The sequence below is a fragment of the Bubalus bubalis genome, chromosome 6 (assembly GCF_019923935.1).
Source record: "Bubalus bubalis isolate 160015118507 breed Murrah chromosome 6, NDDB_SH_1, whole genome shotgun sequence".
Lineage (NCBI taxonomy): Eukaryota > Metazoa > Chordata > Mammalia > Artiodactyla > Bovidae > Bubalus > Bubalus bubalis.
This window is the reverse complement of record NC_059162.1, coordinates 54004048-54028206: the sequence shown is the minus strand read 5'-3', so window position 1 is coordinate 54028206 and position 24159 is coordinate 54004048. Positions and strand designations below refer to the sequence as shown.

Here is a 24159-nt window from a genome sequence, read left to right as displayed (position 1 = left end):
TCTTGATTCTCTTGACTGCTTCTTCATTTTACTTTTTTTCTGACTCTTTACATATTTTTCTGACTCTTTGAATTTAGGAGTAAGAGCACTGTTACTTCTAGGGAAGTAACTTTTTGAAGGGAAGAGAATTTCCTTCAAAGAACAAACAATGAAACAAATTTCTCTGGTATATCAGATTATGAATTCAAAAAGGAGCAATGAAAATACTGAAGGAATTAAGAAAGGCTATAGATATAATTGCAAATTACTGTAAAGAGAAACAAGCAACTATAAAGAGGAGTCAACTGAAATTAGAAAACTCATTTGCAGAGATAAAATCGGAGTTAAAGACAGCAAATAGCAAACTGGATAATGCAGAAGAATGGATAAATGCTCTGGAAGACAAAACAACAGAAATCACCTAATCAGAACAGCAAACAGAAAGATAAATTAAGAAAAATGAAAGCAAACATGAGATAATATTAACTATCCCAATCTACACATAATAGGGATCTCAGAGGAGAAGAGAAAGGGGGATCAAAAATGTATTTGAAGAAATTATGGCTGAAAACTTCCCAAGCCTAAAAAGGAAACAGATATCCAGGTACAGGAACCATTCTTCCCTTCAAAGAGTTACTTCCCTAGGAGTAACAGTGCTCTTACTCCTAAATTCAAAGAGTCAGAAAAATATAAGTAAAATGAAGAAGCAGAGGAGCCACTACTCAAATAAGATGAACCCAAACATATCTAGACATATTACAATTAAAGTGGCAAAAAGTTAAAGAGAGGATTCTAAAGGAAGCAAGAAAAAGAAGAGTTAATTGCAAGGGAACTCCAATAAGTCTATCAGCTGATTTCTATACAGAAATTTGCCGGCCAGAAGGGAGTTGAAAGATATATTCAAAGTCCTGAAAGGGAAAAACTTGCAACCTAGGATATTCTACCCAGCAAAATTACCATTTAGAACAGGAGGAGAGATAATTTCTCGGATAAACAAAAGCTACAGAAATACTAAACCTATCCTAAAAGAAATATTGAAAGGTCTTCTCTAAATAGAAAAGAAACAATAATCTATAGGAAAGGGAAAATCACAACAGGAAAGTAAATCACTTAAGCCAATACACAGATTTTTAAAAATCAAAGAAGTTTCTGTCAAAGTGGTGACAACAAAAATGAACAAAAAATGATAAACATGAAAATGTAAAAGAGGACATCAAAATCATAAAATGTGTATCTTTGAGTTTTATGTCACTTAAAAATAAATTCAAGTTTCCACATTTATTTTATAATTATCTGACATTTACTGTTTTTATCAAGATTATTTTTAATGTTTAAATCTAAAGTCAAGCTGGAATATTATTTGTGCAAGATTTATAAGCAATCTAGGTGCTCTCATTCTATATGGCTGTCCAGTAGACTGACAACACTTCATGTACTGTTTATATTGTCTCACTGATCTGAAACAACACTATTCACATAACCTTAATCAGGTATGTTGTTGGTTCTATTTTTAGACTATGCAGCATGCTGTTATTCTTTGTCTTCAGATTTATGCCTTGATGGCACATTGTTCTAATGACTGCAGTTCTATAAACTTCATTTATAGAAGAAATTATGGCTGAAAACTTCCCAAACCCTGTACCCCTTCTGAATTTTCATGGCTTTTTAATGTGTTTGATCAGCTCAATTTAAAATTTGCAATCAGCTTTTGTGAAATTTTAACTCAAAACACATAAAATTTACAGGTGAAGTAACACAGTTGTTTTGTATAAGAAATTAGTCCTTTCCTCTCAAGAAACCAGTATACATATTCATTTGTATAATCATTTATATGTGACTTTCAGAAGCATTACTTAATAAAATTTTTCTTTTTTTTAAGATATTACAAATTTGACCTTCTCTTTGTCTTCTACTCAGTTGCTTCCATTTCCACTTAAATTAATTATCCAGCCACACTAGTTCTTTCCTTTGTGGGCCAGGAATTGATGTTCTATAGTAGATGATTTTTCTATTTTTTACATTAAAACTTTAATGATAAAAGAAAAAGTACATACGTAGATAGAAATAATCCAGATCAAAAAAGCACTTGTGAAAACTTTTAATATTACCAGAATTTAAAAGAAACAAACAAAAAATCTGAGTAATTAGTGACCACACGTGTTTTATCTTCTCCCAAACTGAGACTAAAACAAAAGGCTGTGAAGTATTTTCTTTGTCATTATCTTCCTGTGTCTATGAAGTTCAGTACTTTTCAGTGTTTTCCTCATTATCCTTGTTCACTGCAGCCTAAAAATGTATGATGTGTTAGTAAACAGAAAACTTTTCAAAATCTCAATATTTCAAAAACAAGGTTTTCCATTAACAGTTTATTTTCTTTTAAAGAGTTCTTTCTTAAAGGATCATGAGAAGTTATTATGCTCATCAGAAATATCTCCTGGTTTCGGTTTGGATGGTGAGAGGATGCATAGCACAAACTTACTCACACCCATCACTAGGGTTTCCCTACACTCCTAACCAGGCAAGAAGACAATTGTTATAAGACATTTCAGCCACGTTTATGCTATTTGGGTAAGGGCCTTCCTTGTGAATGGCACAAATTCTCTCCACATCTTAGAAATACTGAGAATTCCTAAATTGATCAAGAAAACTGATATAAATAATTCCAGATGGGAGAAGACAGAACTTCTCCTCTACTGAAGGCTGACTCTGGCAGTTTAAACTCACCTGGGGACAACTGCAGCCAAATTAGGAGCTGGCAGTTGCCCATATTTCTAAGTCTGTGCATATTTGAATGCTTTAGGTTAGCAAGGATCTATATTAGGGTCTTTGATGTAGTAGCAGCCTGAAAACTAGCAGGAAGCTTAGTAACGTGAACCAATATCTGCTTCTGAGAACATCCACCTGACAACCCTAGGAATCCCACTTAATATTGGCTCCAGGAAAAGTCCAGAAATCAACCAGGAATCCCTCAAAACAGCAGCACAAGCCCTGGGAAAGTTGTCTATAAAATTCTTTAAAGTATCAAGTGTCCAGACATAAACCATTTAAATCCCAGGATTTCTAGTGAATCTAACGCAGTAAAGAATCATGGTGCTTCTCTCTACAACTTTGCTTTCATTTCCACCCATCCCTTCCTGAGGTTCCAGGGCTCTGTTCCACAGTCACCACCCAGACCCAGACCAGACTCACCTCCAGCATCTCAATCCTCTCATTCATCTTTCTCAGAAAATTGTCTCTTTCTCTCACCTCTTCTGTCACTTGGACTCTAAATACCTTGAAGGCTCTTTCTTGGTCCTCAAACTTTTGTTGCAATTCTTTAAGCTTTTGCTCTAAAAGCTTTTCCCTCTCAGCAGCCTCTCTTTTGGCCTGCTCTTCTGCTCCAGGAAAATTATACATAGGGAAGAAAAAACAGTCAGAGGTACAATCCCCAACCCCCAACCCACCACTTTCTCAGTGACCATACTTCCTTGAAAAAAGCAGATGGGCATGTCTGAATTCACCTGTGCCCACACATCAAGGGCAGGTGTGAGAGTGTGCCAGGACAGGTGCCGACCAGCTGGCTGGACCCACAACCATAACTGGCCTGTTGTTTTCATAGGTAGTAGAGTGTGTTCAGAGAAGGAAAAGAAGGGCCCTGCTTCTGGAAGTTCCTCCAGTCAGAGTTCTCAGAGAAACACTGCAGGAACCTCCCCAACCCACTGTGAAATGAGCTCTGCCCTCAGTACCTGCTGAGGCCTTTTCACTTTCTCTCATCTCCTCTGTCATTTCAGTTCTTAATTTCTGGAAGACTCTTCCTTGGTCCTCCAAATTTTGCTGCAATTCTTTAACCTGTGTTTCAAGAGACTCCTTTTCCCTCTCAGGGGCCTCTCTTCTGATCTGCTCTTCTGCTCCAGGAAGGGTTTAGAGAAGGAAGGAAACAACAGTCAGACCTGAGAGCTACAACCCCCCAAATCCCAACCCTCCATATCCTCAGTAACCAAACTGTTCTGAAGAAGCAGGTGGACATTTCCACCTGTGCCTATGACCACACATCAAGGGCGGATTTGGGAACATGCTAGGGAAGGCTCTAACTGGCTGGATGCACCCACACCCACAACTCTCCTTGGTATTTTCAGATGAAGCAGAGTGTGTTCACAGAAGGAAAAGAGGCTCCTCATTTCAGTAAGTTCTTTCCATCAGAGTCTCAGAGGACACTGCAGGAACCTCCCCACCCCACTGTGAAATGAGCTCTCCCCTGTACCTGCTGTGGCCTTTTCACTTTCTCTCATCTCCTCTGTCATTTCAGTTCTTAATCTCTGGAAGACTCTTCCTTGGTCCTCCAAATTTTGCTGCAATTCTTTAACCTGTTTTTCAAGAGACTCCTTTTCCCTCTCAGCAGCCTCTCTTCTGATCTGCTCTTCTTCTCCGGGAAGGGTTTAGAGAAGGAAGGAAACAACAGTCAGACCTGAGAGCTACAACCCCCCAAATCCCAACCCTCCATATCCTCAGGGACCAAACTTTCCCAAAGAAGTAGGTAGACATGCCCACATACACCTGCTGCTGCTGCTAAGTCATTTCAGTCATGTCCGACTCTGTGTGACCCCATAGACAGCAGCCCACTGGGCTCCTCTGTCCCTGGGGTTCTCCAGGCAAGAATACTGGAGTGGGTTGCTCTTTCCTTCTCCAATGCCAGCATGCATGCATGCTAAGTTGCTGCAGTCGTGTCCGACTCTGTGCGACCCTATGGGACAGCAACCCACCAGGCTCCTCTGTCCACGGGATTCTCTAGGCAAGAATACTGGAATGGGTTGCCATTTCCTCCGCCACACCACATACACCTAGGAACATGCTAAGAAAGGCCCTAACTGGCGGGCTGGACCTACAACCACAACTCTGGTTATTTTCAGATGAAGCAGTGTATGTTCACAGGAGGTGAGGAAGCTTCCTGTTTCAGGAAGTTCCTTCTGTCAGTCTCAGAGGGCACTGCAGGAACATCCCCACCCCGCTGTGAAATGAGCCCTCCCCTGTACCTGCTGAGGCTTTCTCTCTTTCATTCAACTCCTCTGTCATTTTGTCTCTTAATACTTGGAAGACTTTTTCTTGGTTCTCCGATTTTTGTTGCAGTTCTTTAACCTTTTGTTCAAGAGGCTCATTTTCCCTTTCAGCTGCCTCTCTTTTGGCCTGCTCTTCTGCTCCAGGAAGATTTTAGAAAGGGAAGAGAACAACAGTCAACCCCGAGAGGTACAGCCCTCCACTCTGTTAGTGACCAAACTGTCATGAAAAAGGAGATACTACTACTACTACTAAGTCACTTCAGTCGTGTCTGACTCTGTGCGACCCCATAGACGGCAGCCCACCAGGCTCCCCTGTCCCTGGGATTCTCCAGGCAAGAACACTGGAGTGGGTTGCCATTTCCTTCTCCAATGAAAAAGGAGATGGACATGTCTAAATACACCTGTGACCACACACAAGGGCAGGTTTGGGAATCTTCTAGGAAAGGCCCTGACTAAGTGACTGGACTGGCAACCACAATTAGCCTTGTTTTTTCAGATGAAGCAGAGTGCATTCCCAGAATGAGAGCTCCCAGCTTCTAGAATTCCCTCCTGTCAGAGTCTGAGAGGGCACTGCAGGAGCCTTCCCACCCCACTGTGAGCTGAGCTCTCCTCTCTACCTGCTAGGTTTCTTTCCTGCATCACAAAGGAGCTCACCTTTCTTCATGTCCTGTTCCTCTAGTGTTTCTAGTGACCTCAGTAAGCGCTGGAGATCAGAAAGAGGCAAAGACATGTCAGGCAGGTCTAACCTGTGCTGAACTTCCACTGAAATATTCTGAGAAATGAACTCCTCTGAGTAACATTCCTGTGTTGCTTCATATTTTTCATAGGCTGTATTTTACTGCTTGCAGCCCTTCTGGTAACATCTGATCTTGGATAATATGTACAAATTTTCAAATTTTACACCACACTCTTCTTCCAGGAACATTCCATAAAACACATTCCCCAAGTGAAATCACTGTACATACTTTGATAAATTTGTATCAATGATATCATACATTTTCAATATTTGAAATTTATGGTTTGTGAAATATAACTCAATAAAACTGTGTAAGAACTTGAAACTTGAAGTTTAACTTAAATTGTTAAAGAATCTTGTTTAAAACTCAGGGCCTCCAATGAATTAGAAGCAGTGAAGAACAATAGTGCTTCTCTCTATGACTTTGTTTTATTTTTCACCCACCCCTTCCTGAGGGCTCAGGCTTTGTTCCAAAGTCACTGCCCAGACCCAGACCAGACATACTTCCAGCATCTGAATCCTCTCATTCATCTTTCTCAGAAGGTCGTCTCTTTCTCTCATTTCCTTTGTGAGTTTGTCTCTAAATCTCTCGAAGGTTTTTTCTTGGTCCTCCAACTTTTGCTGCAATTCTTTAACCATTTGCTCAAGAAACTTCTTTTCCCACATATCATCCTCCCATTGGGCCAGCATTTCTGCTCCCAGAAGATTTTAGAGAGAGAAGAGAAGAAAACAACAGTCAGCACTGAGAGCTACAAGCCCACAACCAACAACCCTTGCTTTCTGAGTAACCAAACTGTCTGGGAAAAGCAGATGGACATGTCTAAATTCACCTGTGACCACACATAAGGGCAGGTGCGAGAATGTGCTAGAAAAGGGGATGACTGGTTGGACCTCTAACCACAACTCGCCTTGTTATTTTCAGATGTAGCAGAGTGTGTTCACAGAAGGAGAGGAAGCTCTATTTCTGGAAGTTCCTCCTGTCGGAGTCATAGAGGGCACTTCAGGAACCCACCCTACCATGAGCTGAGTCTACCCTATACCTGCTGAGGTCTTTTCTCTTTCTCTTCGCTTCTCTGTCTTTTTGACTCCTAATTCCTCAGAGACCCTTTCTTGGTCCTCCAGCTGTTCTTGCAGCTCTTTAACCTTTTGCTCAAGAAGTTCCTTTTCCCTCTCAGCTGCCACTCTCTTGGCACACTCTTCTGTTCCAGGAAGATGTTAGAGAGATGAGGAAACAACAGTTAGATCTGAGAGTTATAACCCTTCACACACCACAACCCTCCCCCAACAACCATCCAATTTCTCAGTGATCAAACTGTCATTAAAAAGCAGATGGAAATGTCTGGATTCACCAGTGTTCACACACCAAGGGCAGGGTGGGAAATCTCCTAGGAAAATCCCTGACTGGCAGGCTGGACCTACAGCCGCAACCAGCATTATTATTTTCTGATATAACAGAGTATGTTCACACAGAGCAGGAAGCTCCCTGCTTCTGGAAGTCCCTCCCATCAGACTCCTAAAGGGCACTGCAGGAACCTCCCCATCCCATTGTGTGCTGAGCCCATTCGTGTACCTGCTGAAATCTTTTGTCTTTCTCTTGTTTTCTCTATCATTTTGCCTACAAATTCTTCGAAGTCTTTTTTTTGGTCCTCCACCTTTTGACTTATCTCCTTATGCTTTTGCTCAAGAAGCTCCTTTTCCCTCTCAGATGGCTCTCCTTTAGTGCATGCTGCTCATCCAAGAAGTTTTTAGAGAGGCAAGAAAACAATAGTCAGCCCTGAGAGGTACAACCTCTACCACTAAACCTTCACTTTCCCAGTGACCAAACTGTTGTGAAAAAGGAGATGGTCATGGCTGTAGTCACCTGTAACTACATATCAAGGGCAGGTTTAGGGAATGACTGGTTGACTGGATCTAAAACCACAAGCCACCTTATTTTCAGATGAAGCAGAGCATGTTCACAGAAGTTCCAGAAGTTCATCCTGTCAGAGTTCTCAGAGGGGACTGCAGGAACCTCCCCACCCACAGTGAGCAGAGCCCTCCCCCATACCTGCTAAGGTCTTGGCTGCATTACAAAGCTCATCTGTCTTCTTGCAGCATTCCCCTAGCTCGTCCTTTATCATCCCCAAGATCTGGAGACACAGAGTGGCAGACACATCAGGCCGGTCAAACATGAACTCCCCATTGATATATTCTGAGAAAAGAACTATTCTCAATAATATTACCTGGTTGTGTTCAACTGCCTACAAGTTTCTAAAATCCTGCCTACCTCACTAACTCTCCAGCCTCCTCTGCTAGTGTTGCTTCCACCATCCATGAAGGTTCCACTAGTCAGAAAAATGTGCAGTTTTACAAATACATAACCTTGGTCCCCTTCATATTTTCTGTATGCTGTTTTTCCTGCTTCTGGCTCTTCAGATAACATTCTACCATAGAGAATATGCACAAATTTTTCAAAATTTACATCACACACCTTTTCGGGGAACATTCACTAAACCACCTTCCCTATATGAAATCATTGTCCTTTTATGTGCATAAATTTGTATCAATTATACATGTACATTTAATTAAATATAGTTGTACATTCAAATCCCTGAAATCTATGGCTTGTGAATTACATCTCTATGAAACTGTTTAAATAAACTTGAATCTCTGCATCTCAGAAAAAAAGTGCTGAAATACTATAAGACATACTGGTAAGTATCTTTATTCCTTGAGTTTCTAGGTGAAATGTAGGGGGTTTTAATATAATGTTTATAGTTCCTCACAGCTGTAGCTTCCTCAGATTCTATCTATAGTGCATGAATGACACAATACAACTAAAAGCATAATAAAGATAAAGAAAGCTTTGGTAGGAGAAGCTCTGCAGAGGAGCTTGATTTGCTCTGAATGGGAGTAAGTGCACAGTAAAAGTAACAATCTCAAAATAACTTGTCTTTTCTAAGCATATAAGGAAATTATGCAAGTGTTTAGTCAAGGAAGACATCTGTACTGACATTGCTTCAGAGGTCAGACAGTTGTCCAGAGAAAGTGCTTCAGTTTGGAACAGAATATTATAGTCTATTAGAACTCTTTCAGAGAAATCAGGATCCCCCTACTATGAATAGAACTAAATCTGTGTCAACTGTTAAGAAAAATGATGAGGTACTATTTCAGTAACTTATCCTGCTTGCATTAAACATACTCAGAATGTCTACTTGTTAAACCTGGGAGCCCCATTTAATACTGATTCCATGAGATTAACCAGGAATCTCTCAAAACAGCAGCACAAGGCTTGCAAAAGTTATTTATATTCTATAAATATTTGGAGATACCAAGGTCCTCATGGACTCTTCAAAAACTGTGAACTGAACTCAAATGCCTGGATATAAGCCATTAAAATCCCAGAGCTTCTAGTGAATTGAAAGCAATAAAGGAGAATAGTGCTTCTCTCTGTGATTATGCTTTAATTTCCACCCACCCCTTCCTGAGGTCCCAATACTTTTTCCACAGGCACTGCCCAGACCCATACTAGGTTACCTCCAACATCTCAAACCTCTCGTTCATCCTTCTTAGAAGGTTTTCTCTTTCTCTCATCGTCTTTGTCATTTTGAGTCTAACTCCCTTCAAGAAGGCACTTCTGTCGCCCTCCATCTTTGACTGTAATTCTTTAGCCTTTTGTTCAAGAGGTTCCTTTTCCCTCTCAGTTGCCTCTCCTCTGGCCCACTCTTCTGCTCCAGGAAGGATTTAGAGGAGGAAGAAAACAACAGTCAGATTTGAGACCTATACTCTCCAGCACCCAACCCTCCTTTCCTGACCAAAATGTAGAAGCAGGTGGACGCGTAAAACATTTCAAGTCACGTGTGACCACACATCAAGGGCAGTTTGGGGAGTGTTCTAGAAAAGGCCCTTGCAGCCTGGTTGGACCTACATCAACTTATCTTGTTGTTTTCAGATATAGCTTAGAGTGTGTTCAGAGAAGGAGAAGAGGGTCCTTGCTTTTGGAAATTACTCCTGTAGCAGTCTCATAGATCACTGCAAGAACCTCCCCACCCCACTGTGAGCAGAACTCTCCCCTGTACCTGCTGAGGTCTTCTCTCTTTCTCTTATCTCCTTTCTCACTCTGGCTGTTAATCTCTCCAAAACTCTCTTTTGGTTCTTCAACTGTCGCTGCAGCTCTTTAACCTTTAGCTCAGAAGGGTCTTTTTCCCTCTCACTTGCCTCTCTTTTGATCTGCTCCTCTGTTCCAGGAAGATTTTTAGAGAGGAAAGGAAACAACAGTCAACTCCGAGAGCTTCAACCTCTCATCCCCCAAACCTCCACATTCAGTGACCAAACTGTCCGGAAAAAGATAGACATGTTTGAATTCACCTGCGACCACACATAAGGGCAGGTGTGAAAACATGCTAGGAAAGGCCATGACTGGCTGGCTAGATCGACAACCACAACTGTCCTTGTTATTTCAGATGTAGCAAAGTGAGTTCACGAGACGTGAGGAAGCTCGTCCCTCTGGAAGTTCTCCTGTCAGAGTCTCAGAGGGCACTGCAGGAACCTCCTGTCTCTACTGTGAGGAGAGCCCACCTTGTACCTGCTGAGGTCTTTTCTGAATCATGAAGAATCTTTCTTTTTTTCAAATTTTAATCAACATTTAATTTTTTTTAATTGGAAGAAAATTGCTTTAGAATGTTGTGTTGGTTTCTGTCATACAACATGAATATACAACATAATTATATATATACACATATACATATACATATATCCACTCTTTCTTGAGCCTCTCTCCACTCCTCACCTTTCTTCATGTAGTATTCCTCTTGTTCTTCCCTTATCTTTCTTAAGATCTGGAGACACAAAGGAGCAAAGACATGTCAGACAGGTCAAACTTAAACTTCCACTGAAACATTCTGAGAAATGAACTGTTTCAAGCAACACTTCCTGGTTGCTTCTCACTGCCTACAGGTAAATTTTCCAGATCCCACCTACCAGGCTACCCCTGCAGCCTCTCACCATGGTGCTTCCCCTCAACATGCTAGCTTCCCCCCATCAGAAGAATGTGCAGTTTTATAAGTATGAAAACTTGGAGACTTTTATATTTTTCATATGCTGTTTTTTCTGCTTTTGACTCTTCTGATAACATCCCACCTTGAATAAGATGCACCAGTTTTTCAAAATTTACATCATATGCCTCTTTCAGGAAGATTTCAGAGAACACCTTCCCCATGTGAAAATTAGTGTACATTCACATGAGTAATTCTTATCAATCATGTATTTTTAAGAAATGAAATTTTATTCATAGTTTTTTTTAATTATCTCTCAATAAAACTGTTTAAGAAAACTTGAATTACTCCATCTGGGAAAACAGTCTCTTGGTGGCTACTAATAAGTGTCAACTCCTTGAGCCATGTTTGCAAGATGTTTAATTTACATTATATAATCTCTATGGTTCCTTGCAGTTGTAGCATCCTGAGATTCTATCTACAGGATATGGTTAACAGTAATATAACTAAAAGCAAAGTAAAGATGAAGACTCATCTGGTAAGAGAATCTTCCCAGAGAAACTTGATTTACTGTGAATATAGAGAATGTACAAAAAAAACAACAAGCTAAAAATAAGCTAGGTGTGTTCCAAGTAGATACGGAAACTTTAGGCATGTTCTGTCAAGGACATCTGAGTGTCTTTGCTCTTCTTCAGAGGTCAGACAGTTTTCCAGAAAAAGTGCCTGAGTTTGAAACAGGAGAAGATCACTTGGAGTAATATAGTGATTTAGACTCTCTTAAAAGAATCAAGATCCTGCTACTATAATGGTGGTTTAGTCACTAAGTTGTGTCCAACTCTTGCGAACCCATGGATTGTATAGCCCGCCAGGCTCCCCTGTCCATGGGGCTTCTTAGGCAAGAATACTGTACCGGGTTGGTATTCCCAACCCAGGGATTGAATCCAAGTCTCCAACATTGCAAGTGGATTCTTTACCACTGAGCCATCAGGGTTTGAATAGTAGTAAATCTGTAGCCAATAAGATGGCATTGATGTAAAGTGGGTGACATGAAGAATCATCTATTAAGACAAATTACATGTACTACTCCAGTAACATCTCCGGCATCTAGTTAGATACACTCAGAATAACCACTTGATAACCCTGCGAATCCTATTTAATACTGAAATACTGACTCCATGAGATCATCCAGGAATCCCTCAAAACAGCAACACAAGCTCTGGGAGAAGTTTTTATTTTTAAATTAATTTATTTATTTTAATTGGAGGCCAATTACTTTACAGTATTGTGGTGGTTTTTGCCATACATTGACATGAATCAGCCATGGGTGTACATGTATCCCCCATCCTGAACTCTCCTCGCATCTCCCTCCCCATCCTATCCCTCAGGGTTGTCCCAGTGTACCGGCTTTGAGCACCCTGTTTCATGCATCGAACTTGGACTGGTGATCTATTTCATATATGGTAATATACACGTTTCAATGCTATTCTCTCAAATCATGGGAAAGTTATTTATAAATGCTTGGAGGTTCCAAGGTCCTCCTGGAATCTTCAGAAACTCACTGTGATCAGAACCCAAATGCTTGGATTTAAGCCATTCTTCCCTGGTGGCTCAATGGTAAAGAATCCACCTGCCAATGCAGGAGACACAGGTTTGATCCATGGGTTGGGAAGATCCCCTGGAGAAAGAAATGGCAACCCACTCCAGTATTCTTTCCTGGATAATTCCATGGACAGAGGAACCTGGCAGGCTACAGTCCAGGGGGTTGCAAGGAGTCAGACACAATTTAGCAACTAAATAACAAACCATTAAGAACACATGTATACCTGTGGCGGATTCATTTTGATATTTGGCAAAACTAATACAATTATGTAAAGTTTAAATAAAATTAAAAAATAAAAAAAAACTCAGAGCTTCTGATGAGTCAAAAGCAGCCAGGACCATCGTGCTTCTCTCTATGACTTTGCTTTAATTTCCACCCATCCCTTCCTGGGGTTTGAGGACTTTTTCTACCATCACTGCCCAGACCCACGCCAAGTTACCTCCAGCCTCTCAATCCTCTTGTTCATCCTTCTCAGAAGGTTGTCTCTTTCTCTCATCTTGCTGGTGATTTTGACTCTAAATACCTTGAAGGCTCGTTCTTGGTTCTCTAACATTTGTAGCAGCTCTTTAATCTTTTGCTCAAGAGAATCCTTTTCCCTCTTAGCTGCTTCTCTTTCGTACTGCTCTGCTGGTCCAGGAAGATGTTAGAGAGGGGAGAAAACAAAAGTCAGTCCTGAGAGCTACAACCTCTCATCCCTCAAGCCTCCACCTTCTCAGTGACCAGACTGTCTTGAAAAAGCAAATGGACATGACATGTCTGACTTCACCTGTGACTGTACATCAAGGGCAGGTTGGGAATGTGCTAGGAAAGACTCTGACTGGCTGCCTGGACCTACAACCACAACTCTCTTTATTATTATGAGATGAAACAGAGTGTGTTCATAGAAGTAGAAGGTCCCTACTTCTGGAAGTTCTTCCTGTCAGAGTCTCAGGGGCCACTGCAGCAGAACTGTGAGCAGAACCCCACCCCACTGTGAGCAGAACCCTCCCCTGTACCTGCTGAGGTCTTTTCTGTATCATGAAGGATCCCATCTTTATTCATGCAGCTTTCTTCTAATTCTTCTTTTAGCTCTGGAGACAGAAAGGGGCAAAGACATGTCAAGCAGGTCATATCTAGAATTCCATTAAAGTGTTCTGACAAGTGAACTGTTCTGAATAACATTTGCTGGTTGCTTCCAACTGCCTACAAATGCAATTTCCAAGATTCTGCCCATCTCGCTACTCCTGCACCTCCTTGCCAGTGTTGCCTCCCCTCAACTCCACCAAATCACATACTAGCTTCCACTAGTCAGAAGAATGTGCAGGTTTACAAATAGGTAACTATAAGCCCTTTCATATTTTTCACAATCTTTTTTCTGTTTGTGGTTCTTCTGGAGACATCCCACCCTGGATAGTATGTAAAAATATTTCACAGTTTACATCCCACACATCTTCCAGGAAGATTTCTGAAAACACCTTCTCCATGTGAAATCACTGTACATTTACCCTGGTACATATGTTCAGTTCAGTTCTGTCACTCAGTCGTGTCCGACTCTTTGCAACCCCATGGATAAAAGCATGTCAGGCCTCCCTGTCCATCACCAACTCCCAGGGCTTACTCAAACTCATGTCCCATCAAGTCATCATGGGACATCCTCTGTCGTCCCCTTCTCCTCCCACCTTCAATCTTTCCCAGCATCAGGGTCTTTTCCAATGAGTCAGCTCTTCACATTAGGTGACCAAAGTATTGGAGTTTCAGCTTCAGGATCAGTCCTTCCAATGAATATTCAGGACAAATTTCCTTTAGGATGGATTGGTTTGATCTCCTTGCAGTCCAAGGGACTCTCAAGAGTCTTCTCCAACACCACAGATCAAAGCATCAATTCTTCGGTGCTCAGCTTTCTTTGGAGTCCAACTCTCACATCCATAAATGACCACTGGAAAAACCATAGCCTTGACTAGACAGACCTTTGTTGGCAAAGTAATGTCTCTGCTTTTTAATATGCCATCTAGGTTGGTCATAGCTTTTTTTCCAAGGAGCAAACATCTTATCATTTCATGGCTGTAGTCACCATCTGCAGTGATTTTGGAGCCCAAGAAAATAAAGTCTCACTGTCTGCACTGTTTCCCCATCTATTTGCCTCAAAGTAATGCGACTGGATGCCATGATCTTAGTTTTCTGAATGTTGAACTTTAAGCCAACTTTTTCACTCTCCTTTTTCACTTTCATCAAGAGGCTTTTTAGTTTTTCTTTGCTTTCTACCATAAGGGTGGTGTCATCTGCATATCTGAGGTTATTGATATTTCTCCAAGCAATCTTGATTCCCACTTGGGCTTCATCCAGCCTGGCATTTCACATGATGTACTCTACATATAAGTTAAATAAGCAGGGTGACAATATGTAGCCTTGATGTACTTCTTTCCCAGTTTGGTACATTTGTATCAATTGTAAATTTTAAATGCATTAAATTTATGGTGTTTGTTTTACACCTCAATAAAACTGTTTAAGGAAACTTGAATTACTCCCACCTCAGAAAAAGAAACTGAAATACTCTAAGACTACTAGCAACTTCCTAAGCCCCCTGAGTCTTCTGTATGAAATGTTGGTTTGTATTATGGTTGCTCACAGTTGTAGCATCCTAAGATTTTTCATATTATGGTTCCTTACATTTGCAGCATCCTGAGATTCAATATATAGGACATGATTTATAGTAATACCACTAAAAGCCAAGTAAAGAAATATCTGGTAAGAGAATCTTCCCAGAGAAACTTGGGTTACAATGAATGGGAGAGAGTACACAGTAAAAGCAACAAGCTCAAAATAACTTGAGTGTGTTTATAAGTTTCAGTCAAGGAGGACATCTGAATTCTGTACTGACTTTGCTTCAGTGGTCAGACAGATTTCCAGAAAAATTGCCTGACTTTGGGAAAGTGTGAGTGTTAGTTGCTCAGTTGTTTCCAACTTTTTGCAGTCCCATGGACTGTATACCTCCAGGCTTCTCTGTCCATGTCTTGTCAGTATTCCAGGCAAGAATACTGGAGTGGGTTGCCATTCCCTTGTCCAGGAGATCCTCCCAACCCAGGGATCGAACCCATTGCAGGTCTCCCTCATTGCAGGTGGATTCTTCACCATCTGAGCCAAGGAAGCACTGAGCTTGGGAGAGAAGGACATAAATTGGAGTAATATAATCTATTAGAACACTCTACTCAAAAGAATCAGAATCTTTCTACTATGAATGGTAATAAACCTGTGGATAACAGTGTGGCTTCAAGGTATCAGAGGTAACATGAAGCATCAACCATTAAGACAAATTATCATGTACTACTTCAATGACTCTGGTTTGTCATATTTGATGGAGTAGTCCATTGTTGTTGTTGTTGTTTAGGCACTAAGTCGTGCCCGACTCTCTTGTGACCCCCTGGACTGTAGCCTACCAGGCTCCTCTGTCCATGGGATTCCAGGCAAAAATACTGGAGTGGGTTGCTATGCCCTCCTCCAGGGGATCTTCCTGACCCAAGGCTTTGAACTTGTGTCTCCTACACTGGCAGACGGGTTCTTTACCACTGAGCAGCCAGGGAAACCTGGAGTACTCCGTTACATCTTCTCTGTAGGCCATCTTTGACAGGACCATTTTTGTGGAAACCTCCTTCTGCATAGCTGCTCAGTTTCCACACGAGGATAGAGGTTCTCCAAACAAGGAACCACCATCGTTGAAGGCATCCAGGAAGGTCGCCACAAGCATTCACAGTACTGGATAAGTCAGCCATGATGAATGATCAATAACTCTGAAACTACAAATCTGTATAAAACTACACATCTAAATGATTTTTTTAATCATTTACCATATCCATGTAGTATCAACGTGAATGTGAGCAAACTCCACGAGATAGGAGAGGACAGAGGAGCCTGGTGTGCTGCGGTCCATGGGGTCACAAACAGTCAGACTTAACTTAGCAACCAAATAACGACCAAATATTTGGTAGGAAATTTGGTATTTCCTACCTATTTCCTATGCAACTTAGCAACCAAATATTTGGTAGGAAATTTGGTATTTCCTACCTATTTCCTACGCAACTTAGCAACCAAATATTTGGTAGGAAATTTGGTATTTCCTACCAGATAATAAGTAGGAAAATCTTCATAAACCACATCTCCTGCTACTAAATTAGTGATTTCCTTTCTATTAGTCACTGCATTTTAAAAATGAAAGTATCTTTTTTTAGGTAACACACTCTGGTGTATTCTGAAAGAAGAATTTCCCAAGAAAACATATTAAAAATAAAACAGAGCAGTGAATCTAATGCTGAGGGAGGACCTGGGACTAAGATGACCTTGGGAACACAAACCATGAAATGTTAAGACACAGATGTCATGCATCTTTTCTGTTTCCTGGTCTTAGTTGTTGAGAACAGCTTAGAATTAGTGATAGGAATAGCAAGTATTCATCAAAATCTGAGATGATTGACAACTCCAGTTTGACATATGACAAATCAATGAAATACAATATCTTTAGAACCATTTATACTATTCAAGAGATTGAAGGAGTTTGGGTTCCAAAAGGGAAACAGTTTTTGTTTCTTTTCTCTTTTAGAAGTCATCAAAATCCTTTTGGCCACACAGTTTAACAATCACCCTCTGTGTAGGGAAATTGAGTCATCAGAAAATTGGTTTTGTTTTTCCAAATAGAAATGTGGGTCAACATCAAGAAAAAGATGTATGTTAAAAAAAAAAAAGAAAGAAAGAAAAACATGTGTGTAATAATCCAATAAAAAGTATATCTTAATTAAAAAGTCAATGAAGAATATCTGTTCTTTGGTGAAGTATAACTGTTCAAAAATATCCATGTAAAAAGACTCAGAACTGAACTCTTCCCTCAGGAGGGTCTGTACAACTCTTGGACATGTCTACCACAGGACTACATTAAGGAAGAAGAAAGAAAGAAAGAAAGTAGCTCAGTCGTGTCCAACTCTTTGTGACCCCATGGACTGTAGCCTACCAGGCTCTTCCGTCCATGGGATTTTCCAGGCAAGAATACTGGCGTGGGTTGCCATTTCCTTCTCCAGGAGATCTTCCCGACCCAGGGATTGAACCCAGATCTCCCGCATTGTAGGCAGATGCTTTACCAACTGAGCCACCAGAGTAGTTTGAGATAACTTCCCTGGAAGAAGGAAGCACTGCTTATTTCCCAGAAGTACTGAGTTGGTCCTTCCCAATTTTCAGAAAAGTATCCGGAAACAAGCAGCCCCATGGGGTGTCAGAGGCAGCTTGGGCCTGAGCAATGGCTTACAACCAAGGCCAGGAGGCAACATGCTTGTTTCCCAACTTTTAAGGGTGTGACTGGGGGTAAAATGAAGCTGCCATGTTTAGGCTGCCTATTTGTTTTGGGGGTATCATTTTTTTTCCTTATTCAATAAACAAAACCAGCCAGAACTATCTGAGTCAAGTATGGTCTTGGTCTTCACTCAAAAAAAAAAAAAAAAAGGCGTAGGTAGTGAATGTAGTGTGGAGCCCTGTTGAGAACCAGTGATGAGTCTCTCAATGCATATACAAGTGAGAAAACTTGAGGTCATGGATGGAGAAAATGTGTCTTTCCCCTACCCCCTCTCCAAAGAACCAGGAGAAGATCCTAATCTCTCATCTCTCCAGGCAGGGTTCTTTCCACACCATGGGCTGCTGTCCTGGCTATGTGACAGGATGTGAGGCTGTCAGCTCCCAGCTATCACTGGTGCAAATGGAAAAGCTGAGTTTTCCCAGAACTAAAGCCAGCATCTGAATCCTTCAGTCCAGACCATCAGGCTATATTCTCCCTCACCTCTCCATTCCTCATATACCATTTTGAAGGAGAAATTAAGAGTTCTGATCTCAAGACTAATTTACATGCAAAAAAAAGTTGACGGATTAACATTTCTATTCCAGAGCTCTTCAGATCAGTGAGTTCCAGAAAAAGCTCCCAGTTATTTACTACTCATCCTTGCTGTCTTTTTTCCTCTCACTTTTCTGCTGCTATTTTATGGAAAGTGTTAGTTGCTAAGTCTTGTCTGACCTGCAACCCCATTGACTGTAGCCCACCAGGCTCCTGTGTCCCTGGAATTCTCCAAGCAAGAATACTGGAGAGGGTAGCCATTCTTTTCTGCATGGGGGGATCTTTCCAACTCAGGGAACAAACTCGTCTCCTGCATTGCAGGCAGATTCTTTACATTCTGAGCCATTTTACAGAAGTTGAAAAGAAACTGAGACATGTTTTTCATTCTCACAAAGGGAATAGAACAAGAAACTGAAACTGAAAATAATGTTTGTGTTTTTGTATTGCTTTGTTTTGGGTAAGGACTACACATTTGGAAACAATTAAGGAGAAAAAATAGGCTTAGACCTTATGGTTTATTTTAAGGGAAAGTGTGAGAATGAATTATTTCACATATATGCAACTCTGCAGAATTTTTGGAATATTATACATGGTTAATATGTAATAAGAATTTTTAAAAATAAACTTGTATGTTGCTGCTGCTGCTAAGTCGCGTCAGTCGTGTCCGTGTCCAACTCTGTGCGACCCCATAGATGGCAACCTACCAGGCTCCTCCATCCCTGGGATTCTCCAGGTAAGAACACTGGAGTGGGTTGCCATTTCCTTCTCCAATGCATGAAAGTGAAAAGTGAAAGTGAAGTCGCTCAGTCGTGTCCAACTCTTAGCGAGCCCATGGACTGCAGTCCACCAGGCTCCTCCGTATGTTGAGGACCTTCCTTTCTGTTTTGCCACTACCCAGCAGAGTAGTCAGGAGGTGTCTTAGGTGGGAGGAGAAGGGAAGAGGGAAGAGGGAGGAGGGGGCAACCCCACTCAGCTCCTCTTTTAGGAGGCGGGATTTAGTCCCTCAGTCCTAAAAAGGACCTCAGCTCGCTTTTCCGAAGGTGAGGCGGGGTGGATTCCTCCTCCCAAGCGAGGCTCTTTGCAGCAGTTCGGGACTGAGTCCCCGGGAGGAGCAGCGCATGCAGGGACATGATTTCGCAGCCGCACCAGATCCGAAGGAAGACGCAAAGCGGCCCTCACACCCTCCCGCCCAGGCAGCCGGCAGCCTCCCCTCCCGCAGTGTGGGGTCTACGCCAGGGGATCCACTGTTGTTAGCTAACAAAAATGTGCTTGGAAGGGGAAGTGTAGGAGGAAACTTACTTGGAGCACCGGGGTATCAAATTCCCAGCTGCCTTGGCTCTTCCCTGGGGCTCCCCTTGAGTCTAGTTCCTCCGGAAACCTGCTCTGCTCCTTAAAAGTTGAAAGGCGAGCAGGTTTTTACAGCCATGTGTTACGGGTGAGGTTTCTGAGTAATGAAACCGAAAGGACACATGCAGTATCCTACGGTTAATTGCTACAGGTTTTTTTCTTTCTTAACCGAGGCTAGAGACTCAGAATGTGGGCAAAATCCAGGCAGCTCCCTCCTCCACAGTTGTCTTCTGTGCCCTTACTCCACAGTGGGAACAGAGCAGCCGATGTGATTGTTTCTCAGGGATAATTTTGGTAAGGCAATAGAGGGATTTTGGGTTTTAATTTTTTGCTTTGAATCTTTTTTTTTTTTTTCCCCTGTCTCTCTCTTTTAAAAGCGCCCTTGTTATTAATTGGGCTTCCCTGGTGGCTCAGCTGGTAAAGAATCCGCCTGCAATGCAGCAGACCTGGGTTGGATCCCTGGGTGGGGAAGATCCCCTGGATAAGGGAAAGGCTACCCATTCCAGTATTCTTGCCTGAAGAATTCCATGGACAGAGGAGCCTGGCGGGGTACAGTCCATGGGGTCACAGAATTAAACCCAACTGAGTGACTAGCACTTTCACTTTTCATACATAGCTTCACTGAGGAGGTATCATTTCTGTTGGATCTTAAAAAGTGATTCAGTCTTTTTAAAAAGGTAACTGGACGAAATAGATTTTAAAGCAAATGAAGGCAGTGAGCAGATGTATAAAAGTAGGAGCTAATCAGCCCCTAAGTAATCAGGTCCATGTAACCAGTGTAACAGACTCACTGAGAATAAAGTTGAAAGACTTGGTTCATAGACTGTATTCCCCAGGCAGAGACTTTGAAGGTTACTAGGAATGCTGAGTCATGTTTGAGCTCCCTCTCTCTGATGACAGAAAGAGAGAATAAAGTGAGGACACTGGAGATAGAGATGGTTTGGGAGGGTGGTTCTATAACTTAGAAGACATATTACAGTCCCACCACTCTAGGTTCCAGAGAGTCATTCAGAATTTCAGGTTCCTTCCATCCTGCTGTTTGGTACCCACTAAGACATCACAAATATGTGGAAATTCAAAGGTTGACTGCTGCCACATCAGCTGATATCCAGATCAGTTCAGTTCAGTCTGTCTGTCATGTCCAGCTCTTTGCGACCCCGTGGACTACAGCACGCCAGGCTTCCCTGTCCATCACAAACTACCAGAGCTTGCTCAAACACGTCCATCAAGTTGGTGATGCCATCCAACCATCTCATCCTCTATCGTCCCCTTCTTCTCCTGCCTTCAATCTTTCCCAGATAGTAAGATGGATAAGAGTGACTGGTGGAGAACAGGCTCAAAGTTCTCTGGCATAGACCCACCAGTAAGGTACATATACTTCTAATCACCTGGATGCAAGAGCAGGTAGAAAAGTAGGATTTCTACCTGGATTGCCATGAGCTCATCTCATAAAATAGAATCAATCATAGTGTTTACAGTTGAAAATTCTGTAAAACCACTAAAAGTATACCCAACAATATCAGAGATAGATTTTTAAAGAGTCTTAAACTTATAACTTCTAGAGTTGAAATTTAACTGGGTTAGGATAGTGACCCTGAACTTACTGAGACACAGATACTGACAATGAGGGTCGAGCACTGACCCAAGTCCAGAGAAAAAAATTTTTTTTCCTCATCAACTGGATCACAGCATCCTGCCTGCCTTCTCTTTTTGCCTCACTCTTTTGTTTTGGTTTTTATTTTGTTCCATGAGGCTATAAAATAAAAATATGATTTTAGAGATGTAGAATATAAGGCTAGCTAATTCTTTTAGTCTTTAAATCAATATTTTTATTGTTATTTTATTACTATTTATCATATTTTAATGTTTATAATAACTTATTTTAATATTATTTTATTATGCTAATTTATTATTATTACTGAAGAAAAATACCTTTGGAGTTATCTCCCAGCTTCCACGGGAGAACTCCAGAAAGAGTTCCATGGAAAATTATTGCAAGATAAAATATCTTTTAAGAAATGTATTCTATAAATCTTGTTCACAAAATATAGTATTGGTTAAGGAAGAATTATTAAAATAATTTCCTAAACTGATGGAGGATAAAGAGATGTTATTTAACTGAAATGAAATTTTACTCATCTTCTATTTAACTCCAGAAAAGATGGCCAACCCAGCATCTTGTTTTAGAAATAATATGTTAATACAGTCCAGCTGTCGCCTGGAGGAAGAGTGTGGTCTCTAAGGAGAATCTGCAGAAGCACTTTGGGAACACAGATTTAATTGTCTGACCAGTTTTCACATTCTGCTACAGATCTAGATTTTCAAAATCAGGCTCTTCTTTTCCTCATACAGAAGAGCTGCTGATTTCCTAGAATGGAGTCTGTTATAAAAGGAGCTCTTCATTGCTTTCAGTTTCAGTCTGGATCCTGTTTAAAAGAAATGCCATTTCAAGTGGCCTCAAGTGATATAAGACACTGGCTGGCTGGAAAAGCATTATGCTGGATCATTTTAAAACCTAACTACTGTTCACCTTAAACTATGTGTGTGTGTGCTGTCGCTTAAGTCATGTCCAAGTCTTTGCAACACCATAGACTATAGCCCACCAGGCTCCTCTGTCCATGGGATTCTCCAGGCAAGAACACTGGAATGGGCTGTCATGGCCTCCTCCAGGGTATCATCTCTACCCAGGGCTCGAACCCATGTCTCTCATGTCTCCTGCATTGGCAGGCTGATTCTTTACCACTAGCACTGCTGGGGAGCCCTCACCTTAAGCTATGTTATATGTCAATTATATCTCATTCAAGCTAGAAGAAGAAAAAAGTCATGACTGCAGCCATGTGCCATTTGGTGGGAGTAAGGGGAGAAACATAATATGAAATAAAATTCATATTTTATGGCAAGAGAAGAAAAATTTAATCATATAAATTTTCTGTGCCCTTTGCCCTCCTGTCTCCCTCCTATGGTGCACTGTGTATCTGCATTATGTATCAGCAAAACTTCTACCATGGGCAGAAATACCTGCTCAGCCATAAACAGCAACATTCCCCTGGCACCAAGACAACGCCTTAAAAGATAACATTCCTTCCTGATCTCATAAAGGGCCATGATGACTCTTCATTCTAGGTTATGTGAACAACCAATAACATGCCATTTAATGTACAGCTGCTGCTGCTGCTGCTAAGTCACTTCAGTCGTGTCTGACTCTGTGCGACCCCATAGACGGCAGCCCACCAGGCTCCCCTGTCCCTGGGATTCTCCAGGCAAGAACACTGGAGTGGTTTGCCATTCCCTTCTCCAGTGCATGAAAGTGAAAAGTGAAAGTGAAGCCACTCAGTCGTGTCCGACTCTTTGCGAAACCATGGACTACAGCCTACCAGGCTCCTCCATCCATGGGATTTTCCAGGCAAGAGTACTGGAGTGGGTTGCCATTGCCTTCTCCATAATGTACAGCATCTGTCCTCAAAATCTTTTATCGCTGACTTGACTTCTAACAGGTGGAACAGTTCTTTGAGCTTTCTGAGATTCTCTTCTCGTTATAATCCTCAAATCTGACTCAAATAAAATTTCTGATTTCTTCCATAGATCAACAGATTAATTTTTCATCAGCAACTGCATCAAAGAGTTACAGCACCTTTCATTGTTATTTTTTCAAGAGCAAGTATATGGCACTTAGCGTTTTAAGTCTTGCTTTTAATTCTAGGAAGCCCCAGACTGGTCTATTTTTAAGATTGGTGGCATGACTTGGTATCAGTTTTGCCTATCTGTGTGCCCAGTCACTTCAATCATGTCTGACTCTTTGCGACCCCATGAACTGTAACCTGCCAGGCTCCTCTGTCCAGAGGATTCTCCAGGCAAGAATACTGAAGTGTGTTACCATGCCCTCCTCCAGGGGATCTTCCAGACCCATTAATAAGCAACAAAAAGCAGAAATTAGCATTAATTAAGCATTAATAGCATAAAATGCTTAATAAATAATAATGTTTAATAAATAAATATATAATAAATACATAATTCTTAATAATAATTAAGCATTAATAAGCAACAAAAAGCAGAAATCTGAGGAAGTGCAGCCTGAATTTACTAACTGGATCCTATTACTTTTATTTTCTACACCAAATCAGGCAATTTTAGGGAAAGAAGACATCTTCTGTAGACATTGTTAAGTGGCTCCTTCCTCCATACTTTCCTTCAACCCTGAAGACTGGTCAAGCCCAGGAGCACCAGTTATGAGACTGGGATGTGTTTGCATAGAGATGGTTTCAGTTATTCCAGCTTGGTAGCTCCCGATGGTGCTGATTTGGCCCCCAGGTGACATTTGACAATGTCTAAGGACATGTTTGCTTGTAACTGGCTTGGTTAATCATCTACTCTGCAAACTTTCCCTGGAATAAATGGGAGCTTCTCTGCCCAAAATGAATGGCCCACAGCCAATGCCTGCTGTGGGATATTGATATCCAACCCTTTGCTGCAAGGAGGAACCAACTCTGGTGCTGGTTGTGCTAAAGTGGTCACATGGGACCAGCTTGAAGCCACTTTCCACCTGAGATTGTAACCTTTTTTATTTTTATATTCTTTTCCTCTCCCCCTTCTCTCAGTCCCCTTCTACTGAAAGCACTCGCTCAGTGAGCCATTTGTATAAAACTATAGCT

The 24159-nt window shown here is 41.4% G+C and overlaps 1 protein-coding gene across 1 annotated transcript; it reads right to left on the bottom strand.

Annotated features, from left to right (window-relative positions):
- Positions 1–2061: 2061 nt before the first annotated feature.
- On the bottom strand, positions 2062–15322 carry LOC102399902 (trichohyalin). Its single transcript, XM_044944728.1, has 16 exons — positions 15289–15322; positions 13317–13391; positions 12761–12948; positions 10517–10565; positions 9807–9965; positions 9265–9458; positions 7796–7877; positions 7319–7474; positions 6789–6947; positions 6253–6440; positions 5667–5715; positions 4989–5147; positions 4220–4378; positions 3705–3863; positions 3169–3353; positions 2062–2265 (listed from the first exon to the last, which is right to left on the bottom strand). Exons 2-16 carry the CDS (start codon positions 13360–13362, stop codon positions 2221–2223), a joined length of 1977 nt encoding a protein of 658 aa, XP_044800663.1. The 5' UTR covers positions 13363–13391; positions 15289–15322; the 3' UTR covers positions 2062–2220.
- Between the last annotated feature and the right edge of the window lie 8837 nt (positions 15323–24159).

Bases quoted from the DNA above. Each gene is read 5' to 3' on its own strand.
- LOC102399902 (XM_044944728.1), bottom strand. From the start codon at position 13,362: ATGAATAAAGATGGGATCCTTCATGATACAGAAAAGACCTCAGCAG. The intron at 12,949-13,316 runs GTACAGGGGAGG...TTCCTGGACCAG, and splicing joins TACAGAAAAGACCTCAGCAG to CAGAGCAGTACGAAAGAGAA. The intron at 10,566-12,760 runs GTAACTTGGCGT...TTGTGTCTCCAG, and splicing joins AGAGGATTGAGAGGCTGGAG to ATCTTAAGAAAGATAAGGGA.